At 35.6% G+C, this 21409-nt stretch overlaps 1 protein-coding gene across 1 annotated transcript in view; it reads right to left on the reverse strand.

Annotated features, from left to right (window-relative positions):
* Window positions 1–21409, reverse strand: part of LOC106868937 (uncharacterized) — a 100421-nt gene that overhangs the window by 18489 nt on the left and 60523 nt on the right. Inside the window, exon 3 of the mRNA XM_014914411.3 lies at window positions 10435–10515. Within this exon, the coding sequence (XP_014769897.1) occupies window positions 10435–10515 (81 nt within the window). The remainder of the gene's footprint in view (window positions 1–10434; window positions 10516–21409) is intronic.

The following is a 21409-nucleotide window of genomic DNA, read 5'->3' on the forward strand; positions in this document are numbered from 1 at the left end:
TCTATATCCGGGTAACGTATATACATACATATATATGTATGTGTGTGTATGTATATATATATATATATGTATATATATATATATATATTTATGTATGTGTGTGTGTGTGTGTGTGTGTGTGTGTGTGTGTGCGTGTATACATTACCAGACATAGAACCATGTCTTGCACATTAATAGTATTTATTATGAGGAAGGAAAGCAATACCTAAGTTATTTGTATCTTTTATACAAGATATAGTTGACATAAAATCTGATTATCACAAATAGTAAACGAAGCGAAAACAAGAACGAACTGAAAATCCGTTATTGCAAATACCGCCGTCCCTTGCATGTAAACTATCATACAATGTGCTCTACCGTCAAATTTAATATTTGAAACATAAAAATGATAATGGTTGTTCATTGGAACAAGTAAACTCAATGAAATACAGAACTTGTTGTCAAGCAGGAACGAAGAAGAGTACAATACAAACAAACATACACACCATCATGCATACATACATGCATACAAACATGCAAACGTGGTCTAATCAATTAGTATCCGAACTGTTGTCATAGTAATGAAGCTAAGGTAGAGTAAAGCTGCTTAGCACAGATTGACCTTGAACACTGCTGTGCATACGCACTAAGTTTTAACGTTCTAGCTCACTTCCGCTGTTTACAGCAATGTTTGAAAGGAAGGTGTGTGGCGTGTGGTCGTCAAATTGACCGTGACAGAGGAAGTTGAGCAGAGAATCTGCATCAAATTTTGTCAAAAGCTTGGTGATACCTTCTCAGAGGCCTACGGAAAGTTTTCAAAAAGTTTTCTTCATTCTCGACACAATCAAGATCTTGTGCAACTGAAACCCGTGTGTCTTTTTGGTCAGCTGAAAGCAGTTTTGGCATAAACTTGACAGACACGCGTCTCATACCCAAATCTTCAGTGATCATGGACTGAACTGAACCGTAACTAATCTGCACATTCTCTGATAACTCACGGATGGTGCTTCGATGATTTTCCTTCACAGCTGCATGCACATCTCCCAGAACGTTCGTTACTATCGACATTTTTTCAGCTCATACAATCCTCTACGAACACTTTCTGTAATTTTGCGTAGGCCTCTGAGTAGGTATGGCCAAGCTTTTGGCAAAATGTGATGTAGATTCATGGTCAATGCGAAGATCGCACGTTACGCACGTTCCTTCCATGCATTGCTGTAAACAGCGGAAGTGATCTAGAACGTTAAAACTTAGTGGACATGCACAACAGGGTTCAAGATAAATTTTTGCCACGCGGCTTCACTCTGCGTGCTTTAGCTTCGTTACTATGCCAACAGTCCGCATACTTATTGATCAGACCTCGTACATATTCGTATGTGTACCCCTACCATATATATATATATATATATATATATATATATATATATATATATATATATATATATATATATATATATATATATATATATATATATGTATATATATATATATATATATATATATATATATATATATATATATATATATCTGTTGTAGCAGACGCCCCTAAGCGAGAAGTAGGCTGGTCCACAGTGGAGTCGGTCGGCGAAGGTACGCCGTTCGGACCAGTCCCGTAGAGACGACGAAATACGTCGTCGTCATGGGACATATCAATGGCGATGAGGGATCGGACAATATCACCACTGGGGCATATCATATATACACACACACACACATAAATAAGTATGTATACACACACAAACACACATATGTATATATATACCTTCTTTCCTACCTATGCATATACATACATACATACATACATACATATATGCATACATACATGGATACATACAAAAACACACAGTGATGTATGTTTCTAGGCAAGTGAGAGAAAATGACTTAAGTATTCAGAATCCTTTATCTTTCCCCAAGCTTCTGTTTAAAAATATAAATAAAATTAGGACTAACTTTCTCTCTGCTTTTATACTTTTTAAATACCGTGTGTTGGTTTCGAAGGGTATCATTAAATATATATTTCTTTGGATATTTTTCTCCTACTATTTTAGAAAATTACAGTGACTGCTAATTATAGTGTCAGCCAATTAAGATTAATTTCATCTATAATTCTAGCGTATAAGATCCCCTGTATAGAATTCATGCAAGTATTCCCTATTTAGTGTACATGTTGTAGTCGTTAGCAACTGTCAGTAAGCTTGGTGAAACGTAAATTATATATCACAGCACAATGTCGCTATATTTCATGTTGCTTTTGGAAGTAATATGATGGCAATCGTTCGCAGGTCAAGGAAAGACGTCTACTTGGCGGCAGATGTATTAGCGTGGGGATCTTTAGTGTGGAATCAAATGATGTATACATTCCCCTGAATGGCTTCAACATATTGGTTTCCTCTTTTGGCACAAGGTTAGTAATTTCGGGAGAGGAAGTAAATCGATTACATCGACCTCAATGCCCAACTGGTACTTATTTTACCGACCCCGTGAGGATAAAAAGTAAAGACGACTTCGGCGGATTTTGAACTCAGGACGCAAAGAAGGACGAAATGCCGCTAAAGATTTTCTCGGCGCGGTAACGACTGTACCAGCTCGCCGTGTTGAGTGGCTCCAACATATTAACAGGAGATTGAGAGTTTTATATAAAACTGAAAATTAACAAAATCCTCTTCAAATAGACATTATGTACGGAGGGGAATTATAACTTTATAGTTTCTGATTGTGTGAAGCGGATGAGCGAGAATTTTATGTCAATTAAGTTTTCCAGAAGAGAATACAAATCATTAAGTCAAATAGAATACAAGAGAATACAAGAGTACAAGAGAATACAAATCATTATTAGTAAATGAACATCATATACTTGTTAAGCATGAATAGTTGGTTTAGTTGCATAAAAAGATCATCGGAAAAATTGGTACAGAAACTTTATATAAAGTAAACTATAGGATCCGAGAAAACTGGTGAAAACCAATGTTGGAAAATTATATTTAAAAAATATTTTCAAAAGTGGAATAAACTGATTTACTGTGAAGAATGATTCATCGTCTGAGAGTGATGTACCGAACGTAGGTACCGAATGAATAGACAGGAATTAATGAGGGAGATGGATGGGTGGAGGAGACAAAATGGGAGAGGTCAAGAGAAGGGAAGACATCCTAGTGATAAATAAGAAAGCTCACAATTTTAGTAAGAAGGAGTTTAGTTAGAGAAAAATCAAAGGAAAGGAAATCAAGGTTAGGAGAAGGGAGGAAAAATTATATAATAAGGGTTATATGTCAGTAATGATGTTAATGAAGGAGAAATTGACTAATAGAATGAAAGGCGTTCATTAATAACTTCACACGAGGAAATTTCTGGGGTGAACATAGAGCGAACCATAATACATTTCTATGTCCGAGTGTACACGATTGAGTTAAATATGATTGTACTCATACATATTTCATTCAACGCAGCATTATGAACCTCGTATTATCTACTGCATAGGTAACATATATGATACCATACCTTGATGTTGTGTGAACTGAGATCCCTGTTGATAGGCCCTTGATATCAAATAAAGTGTTAATCACTTACGATATGCAATTAGTAACTCCAGTTCGCTGTAACAATTGGATTTATTGAGAATATAAACAGATTGGCTGCTTAATTTTCTGGGTTTGTTCAAATTGATGCAGACACCTCTGATGAGAACGCAATAAGGTTTGAAAATTGATTGAGGCTGTTCATCATAGTTTCAGTCAACAGATAAATAACTAAATTTGTCCAATGTATTTATCTACTACATAGGTTACACACACACACACACACACACACACACACACACACACACATATGTATGTATTGTATGTATGTCTCATAGTCTCATATCTTTAATTATTATAAATCTTCCACTGAGGAGGGAGCCGATTTCCAACAAAGATACAAGGCTCCTTGTTTGTGGTGTAGTTAACTCAGACAAATTCACACTTGGAACTTGAGAAAAGTTTTGCATATTTTTACTGTTCCACTCACAGATTGCACTTGTAATGTACAAATCAGCCGGTCAGTTTCTCTTTCTGAAAATCCCAGTTTTTCCTTTAAGCATTTACTAAGAAAACTTAGTGCTCCAATTATTATTGGTATGGATATGAATTCACAGTCTGGATATAGAAGCTGGAGGTTTCGAAGTAGTTACCCATAGATATCCTCTTTTTCTTTGATTTTCAAAAAGATATTTATATCTGCGGGACAGCTAACCACTATGATGGAACATACCTTTGCCCCTCTGTCCCAAACAACAATATCCGGCCTGTTATGCTTACATTTGACAGAAGTTTTGATGGGAATATTCCATCAGTATTCCTTGAGTTGGTGTTTATGAATGTATTCCCAAACAGAGGGATTTTCTAAGCGTATTTCAGGACAGACTTTTTGCAGATGGCATCGTAAATAGTTTTAGCAATAACATCGTGCCGCATAGAGAGGTAGTACCGTGACGACATTTTAGGACAGCTGCTAATCACATGCGTAATGTCTTCCACAGAAACATGACATAGCCTACACATGCGGTTGCACCTTGGGATTACAAGAGCGTCACTGTCTTTCTTCTTCACCAGGTACTTTGTGGCAATCTCCTGTTTCTGGATTGCAAATGCATAGCCTTCAAAGTGTGATGTGATGTAGTGGTCTTGTGTCCAAGAGAGGCTGCGTTTTGCGTCAATTCTACTGCCTTCTTCAAGTTTCCGGGCAACATACCCATGCATTCTTTTTGTATGCTGAGTGCTTTCCATCCAGGTCTTCTCTGAGGTAAGAGAGCCCAGCTGACTTGGGGCTGTATAAGAGATCATCAGGAAGAGAGTGTTTCTTGAGGACTTCACTACCAACCCGTACAATGTTGCTCACTTCACTTTTCAGGAGTGCATTAATGTATTTATTTTTATTGCTGTTGTATGTATGTATGTATGTATGTATGTATGTATGTATGTATGTATGCATGCATCTATGTATGTATGTATGTATGTATGTATGTATGTATGTATGTGTGTATACATGTATATACTTTACTAATCACCATTGTTAATAAACATTTTGGATACAGATAGTGAGGCGCTATGTAAGTTTTATCACTAACATGTTATGTTTTGTTCTATGAAATCTTTAGCGCTGAATATATATCCTGAGGTGAATTTTTTCAGCACTAATATAAAAGGAACAATCTGGCCGGAACTAACAGTCCCTGATTCACACACACACGCACACACACAGACACGCGCGCACATGCATGTATGTATATATTATGGTCCATACGTCTCAATGAGAGGACCTCTCAAAACGAATATCAGCGTTCTAACAAAACATCCACATAAAGTTAAACATAAAGATTGCCTTTTGGTATTAACAATGCTACCCTCGTTATATATAAATTTTTATATATATATATATATATATATATGTGTGTGTGTGTGTGTGTGTGTGTATGTATGTATATATATATGCATGTATGTATATATATATGTACATATGCATGTATATATGTATCTATGTGTGTATGTGTGTATGTATGTATGTGTAGGAAGAGAGATACACAGATAGAGAGAGAGAGAGAGAGAGAGAGGGGAGAGAGAGAGAGAGGGGAGAGAGAGAGAGAGAGAGAGAGGGGAGAGAGATAGATAGGTATAGTCAGTTTGCATATACGAAAGTATACGCTATTGTTATTTATTTCGATGTTGATCTGCCATGTCTTACAATCTCACCACCGTTATAATGCTTTATGACCGAAGAAAAATAACACGAAAGAATATGATTTACTACATTCATTGGATGAAACACCAAGGACAAACATAGCTAAAGTAGATGAGGTCGGTAGGTAGAAGCCTTAGTGATTTCGTCAAAGATAGACCGATATAATATCAAGTCGGAAAAGTAATGACAATTTAGTAAAAAAAAAAAGACCACATAAAGAATATCCTTGATATCTAACATTATAAATGGTATACAGAGGAATGAATTTCTCTCACGGAGATTATTGATACCAGAAAATGTATAAAGCAAACAATATTATAAGAGGGAGATCATTCAAATGGTAGTAATTGGGTAAAAGATAAATAGGAGTTGATATAAAATAAATATATATCTAGATTAAGTAGACTCGTAAAATAATATATATACGTACATATATACATATATGTGTGTGTAAATAGATAAATAGATAGATAGATAGAGAGAGAGAGAGAGAGAGAGAGAGAGAGGAGAGGGAGAGAGAATGAGAGACAGTAGGCAGTATCCACCATTGTAGTGAAAACAGAAATCGAAGAATTATTGCAATCAATAGAAAGCATGCAAGATGGATGGACAATCTAAGGAGTTGCTATTGTTTGGTGATCATCAAAATACGTTACATAATAAATATACATTATGTAACATATATATATCTTACAAATATATCGGAATGATTTATGATTTACTGAGTTACTATCATTATTGTTTTTGTTGTTGTTGTTGTTACTTCTGTTGTTGTTGCTTGCTGCTGCTGCTGATGTTGTTATTAATGCGACGAGCAGGCAGAATCGTTAGCATGGCGGACAAAGTGCTTAGCGATATATCGTCTGTCTTTACGTTCTCAGTTTAAGTTATTCCGACGTCGACTTTGCTTTTCATCCTTTCGGGCTCGGTAAAATAAGTACCAGTTGAGCAATGAAGTCGATGTAATCAACTTACACCCTCCCCCAATTCCAGGACTTGCGCCTGTAGTAGAAAGGATTATTATTATTATTATTATTATTATTATTATTATTATTATTATTATTATTATTATTTCTGCCTTAGCGAAGGCGGAGGTATTGTTTTCAGTCGTGTTTGTTTGTTTGTCCGTGGACAAGATATCTCAAGAACTGCTGGATGGATTCAGATGAAACTTTCAGGGATGTCTGACCTCGTGACTGGTACGAACTGATTAGACTTTGGGATCAATCCGGTCCCGGACAAGGATTCTAGATTATTTTTCCTGTCCTCTTTTTTTTTTTTGTTACTTAATTTTTGAGAGCGGTTGCGTTCATTTTTAGTATTCTCGTTTGTGAGAGCAGTCGAGTTTATTTCAGATATTCTCATTTTAAAAATCATCTCTAGCTAATCGTTGAGAGGACGTCGGCGTTGTCGCTTGTGTTGTTTTTCGAATCATCTGATTCCGAGCTGTGTTAGAAGTGTGTTTGCTCCATGTGAATTTTGTTGCATTGTATTGTTAATTTACTGAATTGTTGAACTGTTATTAACTGGAATTGTCGAAATTGTTGTTGTTAACTGGCTTTTATTATTTCTTCCCCATTTATGGGTGAAATTATGAATAATACCGTCATGGAAAGTAAACCGGCGGGCAGTTACGCTGCGGTGACTGACAAAGGCCTGTCAGTGGAGGTACTGCAGGTCCAAGAAATCCAATTAAAGGAGAAGAATTTTAAAAAATATAACGGTTTGCTGAAGAAGGCGGGGGACAGCCTGAGGTTGACGCCCCCTAAAGAAATACTTGAAAAAAAAAAACTGAAAAAAGGACAATTATTTATAGAACGTTGAATGTGGCAACGAAAAATGTTGAAGTAGCAGCGGAGGAAGCGGTAGAGGAATGTCTACGAGAGATAAAGGATATAATGACATATTACACCAGAGGAAGGAAATACAGCACAGTGAGGGTGCACTTCGTAAGCGAAGAAGAAGCAAGGAAATACTCCACTGTGCCTTTGAGATCAGCAAGTGGGCACTTCAACCTACTTACTTGGCAAACGTGCGGCCAGAGTAAGAATAAGTAGAGTGCCCCCAGAAATTGATGAGGCGTGGCTGGTGGCAGCCATCCTCTATAACACAGAGAAAGACACTCAGGTATTGAAAATATCGAGAACGACGGAGGTGAACTGGTGGGGGTGGGGAAGGACGAAGAGCTAGTGCTACCAGATGAGACAAGATTAAGAATCGTGGTTGAAGGGAGACCCCCCGGTATGTTATATATGTGGGGTAAGGGGACACATGAAAGCAAAGTGTCCCCAGAAACACGAACAGGAGGAGGCGGATAAAGAGCGCCAGGAAGAAGAGGGCGCAACAGCGGAGGAGGAGGAAATGGTGGGAAAATATACAATGGTACAAAGAAAGAGGAGTAATGTGGAATCTCCACCTAAAAGCCCGAAGAAAAAAAGAAAGGCAAAGGAGAACAAGAACGAGAAAAGAAGGAATGAGGAGCCAAGCGAGGAACGAACAGAAAGACCGTTGCCTTCAACTAGTAAGGAGGCGCAGGACGGAAGAAGAAGAGACATGAAAGTGAGAAGGAAGAACAAACAGATACGGGAATACCAGCAACAGAGGAAGAGAGTGATGAAGAACAGCAAAGAGAGCCACCGAAGGGAAAATATGAAAGAACTATGATAAGTTACAAAAAAGTGTAGAGATAGAAAAGAAAATTTCAAAAATGAAACATGTAATAAGGGTTAAATTGGCTGACAGTGGGTCCATCGAGATGAGAAAGCGGTGCTGTTGGGGGAAGAAAGAGCAAGAAGGTTGCAGGAAATATTTGGCGACAGGATAGTGATGACAGGAATTCGATTTCGTTACCATGATTTGCCACCAGTGGTAATATTTGACGATTTGAGGGAATTTTTGGTGTGACACTGTGTGGATTTTTAAACAAAAGGAAAACTAACAAGATACAAGACTGATAAGTGCACACTTTATTTAAAAACAGTAAAATGAAACTACTTGCTTATGTGGGGCAAGTAAGTCATTCCATCTTCATTTTCATTTATATTCATAATTCATTCGTTATATGTTTTTATGTACCCCCAATGTATTGTTTTGTCTGTCTTTTGTGTTGTCCCTTCTCTATGAGGTCTTGTGCCTAATTAAAGAAATAAGGACGTTGGTGTTGCATTGGCGGATGTAAACGCTCTCTGAGTGCTCTTATTATTATTATTGTTCAGTAGTTTTATTTTTATAACGTGCTTTCACTTCACTACCGAGCGCAGCTCTGTGCGCCTTGGGTATGTGCTGTGGTTTGCTGTGGTGCTCTTATGGTTACTGTATTGAAAGTGTTTTGCGTAGGATATGTGCAGTGCCCAGTAGTGCAATTTTCTGTATGTTATATATATTTGTAAGTCCTGGTGTTTTTGTTATGTATTTGTCTGAATATTTTTTTATTATACCTAAGGCACCTACTATGATAGGAATTGTTTCTGTTTTTAGATTCCACATTCAAGTTACCTCTATTTCCAGTTCTTTGTATTTTGAAAGTTTTTTCCATTTCATGGATTGACAGTCACAGAAAGGGGGAATAAAGGCGAATGCTTGGCGAAGAAAAAAATTCAACTTAACTGTCCCGCTAACATGGATTACTATGCAGGCCAGTCACGTTGTAAGGTTGGACAGCTGTACACAATGGAGAGATAAGTGGGTTTCATGATATAGATCCAGGCAGGGATAAGTTATGTGTGTTCAGGTTGGCGATGAGAGTAAAGTAAACAACAAATGTAGTTTGGCCAACACGTGGGTGGAAATGTGACGAATAAGAAGATAATGTGAAAGTCTGAGGACAAGGAGGATCATGTAAAGTTGACAGAGGTAGTCCGAGTTAAGACCGGAACAATCTGGTCTTAATCAGGGAAGCAAAAGAATCAGCAACAGGCCATGTAATTCACTAAACTGCCTTTTACTCTTCTGGTGGCTGCTTTCTAGAAGCACTGTTCTTTATTATTTTATTCATTTATTTGAACGGTCTCTTTCGTAGTGTGATTTTACCTGTATACCTGTAATTCCCTTGATTGAGAGTCACTTTGAGGGTTACTTGATATAAAGGTTGGTTCTAGGAGAAAAGGCATTCAACAAATCACTTATTTGTCTCAGTAAGATCAGCTTAAACTCGCACAAGTTAATTTCTAGAGAAAATTCATGAGAGCGGTTAAAAGGAGACTCCGAGAAGGAATTTGGTGATTTAATGTGATATATGATGGGAAGACTACTAACAGGTCTAGTAAACATCTCTGTCGTTCAAAGTAGAACGACTTATTATTGATGTAATTGTGGTAGACTCACTAATATAATACTCATTAACAGTTTTGATCATAAGTTTAATTGATAATACTAACAGCTTTGATCATATGTTCGATTGAACAGACCTGTTATGGATAACTAGATCATTGTTTAATGTGTTCTTTTTTAAAGATAGTAATATGCGAATGTGTTCATCTTTTTTTTATGACAGTAGTATGTGATTTGATGAAATTTTGCTGCTATTTCTAACGTATCGAGTGACTGCATGAAGGTTCTATTTTGTTGGTTTGCGATTGTAGTGAAGGTTTGCTCGTTATTCCGGAGGATTACTTTTGATGCAATTTAGAATGTCTGTGTATCTAGAGACTGCACAGTCCTCGCTATGCAAGTAGTAATACAGTAAAATAGAAAACAAGACAGATTTATGAAATGATTTAAATGTCAAAACATCTTCCTTACCGTTCTTTGTCTTGAAAGTTCGTCATTGGGAATGATCTTTTGGCACCGACACCTCGACATCTTGGTGCATATATATACTTCCTGAAAAAGAAAAGAAAAAGTAATGATTTATAACATAGATTCAAAGCCTCAAATTTGGAGGGTGGGTTATAATAGCACTTCAGTAACCTATCGATCCAGGAAAGATAAACAGCACGAACGTATATATAAATCTGTGAAGTATAACTCTTTTATCATTATTAAGTCTGAAGAACCGGAACACAAGGAACACAGTAAATGATAATGGCGAGAATGTTGACCCTTGGGGTGGCCACAGTTTTTGACTGTTGGTGTAAGAATTGTGGACGGGGATTTAGCACGTGTGAGGAATTTTTTAAGGGACTTTGATTGTCTTTTCTGATTATTTTGTGTATTTCAAATGCTTGTTTTATTTTTGGGTTTTGTTTTAGAAGTGGGATGTTCTGGTGAGTTATATTGTAAACCTCTATGTTACTTGGTTTGTGTGTTGCAATAAAGGGTAGATTATTGGATGCATCTGGAGAGGTTTTTTTTATAGTTCTTCGATTTTTATTGTTTTGACACGTTCTATTCCGTTGTCTATGAGCATTAATGGATATTGTTTTTAAGTAGTATTGTTTTTAAGTAGTACTTGTTTTAGTTCCTGGAGTCTTTTATTGCGAGTTTCAGGGTTTGAGACAATTGTGCAGATTCTTCTTGCTAGATTGAAGGAGATATTCTTCGTGTCTTTGGGATGGCATGAAGAGAATAGTAAGTATTGTTTATAATCTGTCTGTTTGTAGTGAATATCTGCTTCGATGATTTTATCTCTTTTGATGATTAGTATATCCAGGAATGGTAGTTGAGTTTTATTATATTCCATGGTAAAGTTAATATTGTTTATGCTATTGATTAGATTTTTGAAATCTATAAGTCGTTCAAATGTCTACGTCCATAGGATTAGGCAGTAATCTAAGTAACGTTTCCAGTTTTCTAGTAGATATTTGTGGAAGTTCAGGCCATATATTAATTTAGATTGTTCATATATCTGGACCTCCATACAAACGACTCCTGTCCACTCTTCCACCAGACAGATTAAATTTGGTCTGTCTTGATTATAACTAAACTAGTTCACTCAACCATATTGACCCTCTTTTTAGGCGCAAAATATACTGTCGCATGACACTAACGCAATGACGTAGCGAGAAACGTACAAAAAGTTATAAACTTAATAATATGTTCATTCTCTACAAGCACTTAAGAGAAAACATTCAGAGCATTGATTATTTGGACTTGTTCAGTCAACTGTATCAGTCTTAACTTACGATGCCAAACATTGTCACTTGATACTAACACACGGACGTAGTGGGAACCTACAAAAATTTCTAAGATCAGTCATGTGACTATCCTCTACCAATCAAATCCTATTCAAAACAGACTAATTTGAGCCATGACCTCCCTATAAAAACAGGGCAAACTTTAAACACTTGTCAGAAACAAGACAGCTGTGACATAAGCGACGTCTTTCTATTTGAACATTTTGAAAATCAGTGTAAACTGTGAAACCGGTTAAAGCTCAAATATTTTAATAAAAATATTTTAACTATTTTCAGTGCATTTTCAACTTCTATTTTTCCTATATATATCTTGTATAACAGTCTTTCTCTATCTCTCGCTTTTATATGACTGTAATTTATACATCTCCTACATATTGGAAAGTATTTTGTACTAAGTTTTGAATGCTAGCAAATAAACGAAAGTATTGACAGTGGATTGAGAGTAACGTTGAAGTGTTACTTAGTTACGTCAGAATGCATTTTGTGGGTAGGCTTTGCTTTTCATCTTTGTGGTTCCGATAAAATCAAATGTCAATGAAATTCTGTGCTCGATATAATTGACTGTTCCGTTTCGAAATTTGTGTGAATTCCTGCCTATGTTAGAAATCTATGCAAAATCGAGAGAATAGAATCTTGCCATGTCTGCTTTGTGCTTATAGACTTGTGAGGTCAAAGAATATCTGAATTTTCAAGACATTTAGGCTGAGTGACGAAGACTCCACCTTGAACAGGAATTCAACTTTTTTCAGGGTTAGCCTGCAAGTGCCACTAACACTCATTTTAGCTTAATGTATTGAGGCCGTATCAAATAAAATGTTTTGCTCATCAATACAATATGCCGTTTCGTCCTAGGTAGCAAATCAATAACTCTGCGATCGTGAGCCCAATACTTTAACCAGTAAGCCACACACACACACACACACACACACACACACACACACACACACTCACAAAGAGCCAAAAAATACAAACTAAGATTTGTAATAAAATTTTTGCAAATAAAGACAAAGCGTTTTAATAAAACTTCAATACACCATTTTCAACATTCTAGTCTATTCTTTTATTCATTATTTGATTAAAGACAATAAAAGAAAAAACAAACATAAAAATATAACTTGCTGTTAATTAATATGAAAGTTCATTCTAAATAATAAACCCCCAAAAAAAATTAAAATAAAAAATAAAAGCAAGCAAAAAAAATGAAAGCAAAAAGAAATTCTTTGGCTTTTAGCACTGATTAAACGAATATCTGTCGTTTAATGAAACAAACTTAGGCGTGTAGAATTTTAAAAACACATGTTTCAGAGAAGACATTGATAGGGATGGAACTTAACCGCGATTCACTTCACTGAGTGAAGTGATAAGTGGATGTAATAAGTCTACGTAAAATAAAAATCTTGAATAGAATGAGTTTCATTAAAATGCAATAAACCCATTGAGGAGGTCTTGAACAAAACACTCGACAACCTTCTATCTCATTAACAACCATCCAATATGTATAGCCCCGGGAATTTAGAAAGAAAAATAGAAATCAAATTCAATTTTCTTGTTGCAATAATTTGTGTGGCGTCATTTTTGTAAAATGTATGTACATACATACATGCCTACATACATACATACATACATACATGTATGCTTGTATATATGCATGTTTGTATGTGCATATACACATATTCTAGTGTCACAGTTTGTAAACGAAAACGAATGATAATATTCAAGACACGGTGTTATTCATTTATTTATTTATTTAACCTGATGATCTGGCCACTCAAGTTTGAATAAATACATAAATATTACACTTTATAGTGTAATATTTATTTTAAAACAATATACAGTATTTTCTTTTAATTCGTTTGAAGCACTGTAAGATTTGAAAATATGCTCCTGAAAAGGAAATGAAGCTATAGTACCTGACATATCGGGTAAAAATGGATATTTTAAATTTTGCGTGTATTTTAAGGGCTACATCTATTCGAAATTTTATTATTGGGAGTAATTTTATAACTGATAAAGTACTTATCATCGTATGTAAAATTACATAATAAATCTTGGTAAATCCTGATTCATGAATAAAAAAAATCGCATAAACATTAAACAGAATATGTGAAAGTTTTAATGTGTCTTATTTCTTTTTTTTCCCAATTTGCAACCCACTGTATTTCATTAGCTGATAATTTAAGTAAGACAGCTCTTTTGGGGCTAAATTGGTCGGTTTACTACTAAGTATTGAACTGAGTGGATACAACAAATTTACACACTTTCGGTGTGAATTAATTGTTAGTCAATAAAAATACAATTGTTAGTTTTTTCACCGAGAAGCGGGATTTCAGTGAAGTGAAATTCAAGCTGACTTGTTGAGAATGCCAAAACAAAACTCAAACACTGCAGTTGAACAGGTGTCTTGTGTTCCAGGAAAACAAAAGGTTAGAAGCTGGATATCAGAAGATGAGCTCAGAAGAAATGCCTCAATGCACTCTGTAAAAATAATTGAGAACCTTATTGGTTCCATAAAGGAATACATAGATAGATAGATAGATAGAAAGATAGATAGATAGATAGATAAATAAATAGATAGATAGGTAGATTTGTAAGGTGAATAAATATCAATAAATATTAAAATGAGCAATACATGAAGAACAAAGTTTGAGAAATATAGTCCTTGCATAAATCCTCAAAAATTGAATGAAATAAGAGCGCCTATATGTTTTGAACATCAATCCTTCATCAGAAAGAAGGAAGAAGAGAACGCACACACACACACACACACACACACACACACACACACACACACACACACACACACACACACACACACACACACACACACACACACACACACACACACACACACACACACACAAGTATATGTATGCATGTGTTTCCGAAGCGAAGATCCTGTGCAGCAGCAGGTGAAACTCAGAATAGCAAGAGACTGACTCGACTAAAATATGAAATATATTTTAAACTCTATTATGGTATTGAGTAATCTTTTCATCGACAGTTTACACTACATATGTATATATATTTAAATATATATATATATATATATATATATATATATATATATATATACATATATATATATATACATATATATATATATATATATATATATATATATATATATATATATATATATATATATATATATATATATATATATATATATGTATATGTGCATATATATATGTATATATATATATATATATATACATACATATACTCGTACATACACACACACACATATATATATATATATACACACACACTAATGTGTGAGCGCGTGTGCGTGTTATATATATTTTTGTATATAAATACAGACATATAATTTTGATCAATTGTTAATCTTGGTAATGTCAGAAGACTTATTGAAGTGCAATTATGTCTTGTGTTTAGTATTTTACTGATATTTCCGGATTGTCAGTAGTCGTATATTCTTTCATGACGATCGAGTTAGTTGCAGTAAGTAAGCTGCCTCACACCTATTATACCCTACTGACGATGAAGCTCCTGTAACGAAGCTTTTTTAGATGATTTTAACGTCTTCAACAGAAACTAGTTTTACATTCCTATTATATTAAGATAATAAATAAAATTACCGGTGTTGTTCGAATTTCGGTTAACGTTTTGAAAGTTGAAAATATCTTTCTGTATTGTTTAGAAATCTATTCGCTGTGAATGCTGAAGTATGGTATCTTTCGAGCTAAATGTTAAACGTTAAAGCTAGTTCTGAAATAACAATAGGACATTTACTGATGAGATAACTCAATGTAAGAAGGCCTACACATGTACAATCGCGGTGTCTGTCCCTGTTCTGCATTTTACAATGTAATTCTTCAGCATTTACTATCATCGTTAATTGTTTAGAAATTTTACAGAAATTATGCTTTTAAAGTAAGATATAGTTAAAGGAATGTATTTGTATAGGACTATCGAAGGAGACCATATTTCTAATTAATGATTGATACAGCTCGAAGCAATACCCTCTATAATATTGACTTTTAAAACTGTTACGCAGACAAATATTTTGATGGAAAGTGCATTTGATAAGATCCACTACGGTTTATTGCCGGAACGTTATTTCATCAAGTCCAGAATGACGAACGATGATGTTGTGTAAATCGTGATTTAAACTCTGTTTTCTATGTTATTGATTTTTGATTTCTAACATTGGAACAGGAGGATATATTTGGTTCAATCAATTCAAGTACTTTACTTGTGTTTTAGGTTAACTAACCCTGAAAGGATGGAAGAAGTTGCGGTAACGAATTATCCATTTTATCTTAAGCTCTTCCACCAATTTGTCCAACTCTCTACCAGTTTTGCCAATCCACCACCTTATATCGTCTATAATATTATAACATTACATGCTTGGATATAATGTTTCCAAAGTTCCAGATAATCTGATTGTGTAAGGATTTCATATAATACTCCATTTTCGCAAGGATAGAACACGAAGCATTGTTAAGTTAAACATTACATTATTATCCTGTCACCAGTCATACAAGATCCCGGTCTTTATGTAGTTTTAAACAATTTTTGCTTCTAGAAGGACGAAAAACGAAGTTGACGTCGATGAGATATGAATTCATAACGTAAAGAGCTGCAACAAATACAACATCGATTCTACAATCTCACCGCCTGAATAATACTTATACACAAATAATAGATTAGGTCATATGATATGTGGTGGAAGCATAATTAATCTCCTGAGTTTTTCTTTGGTCTTTATTAAATAGGTAATCCATTTAAGAAAAAGACAAAGGAAAAAAGTAGAACTTTCTAACGAAGGGATTTAAAAACTGTAGTAATAACGGTTCCAGTTTTTGGCACAAGGCCAGCAATTTCCGGGGAGGGGGTGAGTCGATTACATAGATTACAGCAGTGAGCTGGCAGAATCGTTAGCACACCAGGCAAAATGCTTAGCGACATTTCGTCTATCTTTATGTTCTGAGTTCAAGTTCCACCGAGGTTGACTTTGTCTTTCATCCTTTCGGAGTCGATCAAATAAGTACCAGTAAAATTAGTGGTTAATTGAATAAAGTGCACGCGCGCGCGCACGCGCACGTACACACACAAACACACACACACACACACATGCACACACACATGCACACACACACACACACACACACAAACACACACACACAAAGACAACAAGCTGTGTCCTTAGCTGTCTTGCGATTATCTGGATCAGCGGTTCTCAAACTGAGGTATACACACTCCTAAGGGTACACAAGAGAAATTCCAGAGGTACGTGAGGTTTGTAAAAACCTCTGAAAGCTGGAATAATTACAACGAGCTAAACGCAACTCGTATATACAAAATATATGGAGAGCCTTTTACCGTTCCCATCCATTTATCGCTGTGAATATAGCAATGTTTATTATCAAAAACAAATTTCCTCACCAGACTGTCAACCGCATGAAGATATCTGAAACTGCAGCAAAATATATTTATAACAGACCTCTTTATATCGTTTTATATGGCAACTTCAGTTTGGCTTCAATTAACGAAACGGGGCTAGTGGAAATTGAGCAGTACGTCTTCTGCTTTTTTCTTTTTTTGTTGTCTTTTTTTGCGGGGTGTTTGTGTGGTAAAAAGCTTGCTTCCCAACCACATGGTTCCGGGTTCAGTCCCACTGCGTGGCACCTCGGGTAAATGTCTTTTACTATAGCCTCGAGCCGACCAGAACCTTGTGAGTGGGTTTGGTCGACGGAAACTGAAAGAAGCCTGTCGTATATATATGCATATATCTGTATGTGTGCGTGTGTGTATGTGTGTGTGTGTGTGTGTGTGTGTGTGTGTGTGTGTGTCTTCCACCACCGCTTCACAACCGGTGTTGTTTTGTCTATGTCCTCGTAACGAAGCGGTTCAGCAAAAGGACCGATAGAATAAGTACTAGGATTTACAAAAATATAATAAGTCTTGAGGTCGATTTGTTCGACTAAAATCTTCGAGGCGGTGCCCCAGCATGGTTGCAATCAAATGCCTGAAACAAGTAAAAGAGAAAAGAAAAAAAGACAAAGAATTCATCCTATTTTCATCTCCGTTTCTAGTTGTACTGCACATTGCTATATCCTCGGACGGATTTAATAATATATTAGATTATTTTATATTTTCTTTTGATGAGAAGTGGTTACTCGAATCGGGCTTAACGTCTCTTTATTTCTGAGAGTAAAAGGTGCTGTTTCCACACGGAGATTCTCGTGGTGCAACGTAAATGATTAAACGATAAATATGATAGATAGATAGATAGATAGATAGATAGATAGATAGAGAGAGAGAGAGAGAAATATGTATATATATAGGTATGTTGATGGAAACAAAAAACATAGAACTCAGAATATGAGCACATGTATATTTTTATTAATATTTAGCAGAAGCAACAGAGTGACTGAAGTTCCGAGAGTTTCGTGCCGTTGGTGCAAAACACACGAAACTCTCGGAACTTGAATCACTCTGTTGCTTCTGCTAAATATTAATATATACACAGACATGACAGAAGTACAGTTCCATATTTTTAAAAAATGAGGAATTATGTACATTATTTACATTATTTACAATTGACGGATACTTGTCCTCATCTTGTTTGTTGTTAACACAACATTTCGGCTGATAAACCCTCCAGCCTTCATCAGGTGTCTTGGGGAAATTTCGAACTTGGCTTCTCATTCCTAAGGTATTTTTCGAAATTATTATTATTATTATTGTTATTATTATTATTACTATTATTATTATTATTCAGGTCACTGCCTGGAATCGAACTCTGAATCTTGGGGTTAGTAGCCCGTGCTCTTAACCACTACACCATATTCCCATGGGCATGTAACTAATGTAAATAATGTATTTCAGAAGTAAGTAGACACGCCATAAAACATAGTTTTATGCTTATTTTAACTTGAAAAGTTTTATATTTTGTATTAATTGACATATTTATGTTTCAGATTCTATATGTAGTTGTTTAATCATGTTACATAGTCAGAATAAAATCGCAGAAAACATTGGGATCCCACTTTCTACAGTTAAAGGAGTGATTGTGAAATTCACCAGGGAGGGCAAGGAGTCCACATTACCTCGCCCAGGTCGACTCGGGCCCTCTGACAGGACCTTTCGCTGTGTTAAGTGAAGTGTGGAGGATAATCCTTGTTTCAAGGCTTCTGACAGCAGAATATGTTGATGTCAATCCCAGAAACGTTGTCAGGTATCTCCACAAACTTGGCTACTATGGCAGAGCAGCAAGAAGGAAGCCACTTCTTCGACCAGTCAATATCAAGCAAAGAAAAGATTGGGCCAGTGAGATGGTGGAGAGGCATTGGGACTGTCATATTCTCTGATGAGTTCAAATTTGCTGTATTTTCTGACAGTAGTCGAGAGTGGGTCTGGAGACCCTGTGATCAAGAATTTGAAGTGAAAAGCTTGCAGCCAACAATTAAATACGGCAGCTATTCTGTGATGGACTGGGGAGCAATTTGGAGCGATGGTCGATCAGAGCTGGTGGAGTTTGAAGAGAGCATAAACTCAGATCCATATTGTAGAAAGGACTCCTTCCAATCTTTTCCAGTGGTGAAATTATTAAAGAAGACTCTTTATTTATGGAAGATGGGGCTCCTTGTCACACGGCTAAAAAGACCCAAGGCTGGTTGGAAGAGAATGGCATTAAAAAGCTTCCATGGCCAAGCCAGTCACCAGATATGACCTCTATTGGACACGTCTGGGTCATAACGAACAGAATAATTTATAAAAAGAGCAAAGCATACTCACAGCCAGATCTATTGAGATTACTGCATGAAACTTGACAAGAAATTTCTCAAGAGAATATTCGTCATTAGATCGGTAGCATGCCTAATAAGATCCTTGCATTGAAAAATGTAAAGGGCAAGTCTACTAAATATTAGATATTCACATTAAAATAATTAATAAATAATTTGAATGTATAATTTCAGATTTAAATTAACTTTAACGTGTATAAGGGTTCTTCTATCATGTATATATATTTCTATCATGTATATATACATCTATCATATATATATATTTATACCCATACAGACATACATAAATACGTACCTATATACACATACACATATAATCTATTTTGTTCTTTCCTGTCTTAGACAGTAAGATATGATTTGAGGGATATTTGGTTGCTATATCTAAGAAGTTGAGCGACTTGGTAGAAGCTCCTTTTAAACAATTAGTTCTATCAGAGACTGCGTGGGTGGCGCCATCAAAGGTAGTTGTGATGAATAAACCAAGAGACGCTGATTCAGTTGTAGATTGCGGCAGGAGAGGTGAGGGTGATGATAATAATAATGATGATAGCTGTGGCTGTTGTTTTGATATTGCTTTGATGCTAGGGGCGATGATGATGATGATGATGATGATGATGATGATGATGATGATGATGATGATGATGATAGCTCTTGTTACTATCGTGGTGATAGTGGCGGTGCTGATTGCAGTGACAATGATGAAGATTATGATGAAGATAATAGTGGTTACAGCCGCTGCTACTACTGCTGCCACTGTTACTACTACTACTGCTGCTGCTGCTGTTGCTGCTGCTGCTGCTGCTGCTGCTGCTGATAGTACAAATATTGTTGTTGTTTCATAATGATGATAATGATGATGATGATGCGACGACGATGATGCGACGGTGGTGGTAGTGGTGATATGATGATGATGATGATGATGATGATGATGATGATGATGATGACGACGGTGATGATGATGATGACGACGGTGATTACAACGACGATGATATGTAATATCACACAATGAAACAACTATTTCCAATATTTTCTTTCTTGATCAATGCCATTCCAATACAAACACAGATATACAAATAGAGATAATTTCATTACCTTCTTTTTTATTTACTTTCAGCTTGTTTCTTCTGTTAAGCTTTGGTATTGCATTTTTATCTATATTTTGTTCTAAGTTTCTTTCTTCTTTCTTTCCATCTATCTTTCTTTCTTTCCTTCCTTCCTTTACATCAAACTCGTGTTTACATAAAAAAAAAGTAATTATTGATCTGAAGTCTGCCGGAATCATCTCGTAACCGATAGTTCACTAAATGATTTATTAAAGTACAGTTGTGGCGATGCCTTCCTATAGTAGTAACCAAACGCATATTTATACATTCTTATATAAATACACACATAGACACAGACATGCACAAAGAAATACATACCTACATATATACATACACACATACATACATACATACATTCATTCATACATACATACATACATACATTCATACATACATACATGCATACATACACATATATAGAAATGTCTGGAAATTATGGACGAGACATGCTAAGTCAAACCGCACTTCAAACAAAATAAACGCCCGTATCGTACCCTCCGCAAACGCGTGGGCCTTATTATTTATATGTTGTTATATGTGTATATACATACGTGTACATACAAACATAATACATACATACGCACATACACAAACTCACACACACATATGCTTATACATGTACGTTTATATGTATGTACATGTATAAATAGATGGAGAAGAAAGTAATATGCATATATGCATTTATATTTGCCGTATGCACGTGTGTGTATGTGTGTGCGTGTGTGTGTGTGTATGGAGTTAACCAGAAGTACACAAACCTGCGTTC

The sequence above is a fragment of the Octopus bimaculoides genome, chromosome 7, assembly GCF_046866305.1.
Source record: "Octopus bimaculoides isolate indiv1 chromosome 7, ASM4686630v1, whole genome shotgun sequence".
In the NCBI taxonomy this organism is placed as follows: domain Eukaryota; kingdom Metazoa; phylum Mollusca; class Cephalopoda; order Octopoda; family Octopodidae; genus Octopus; species Octopus bimaculoides.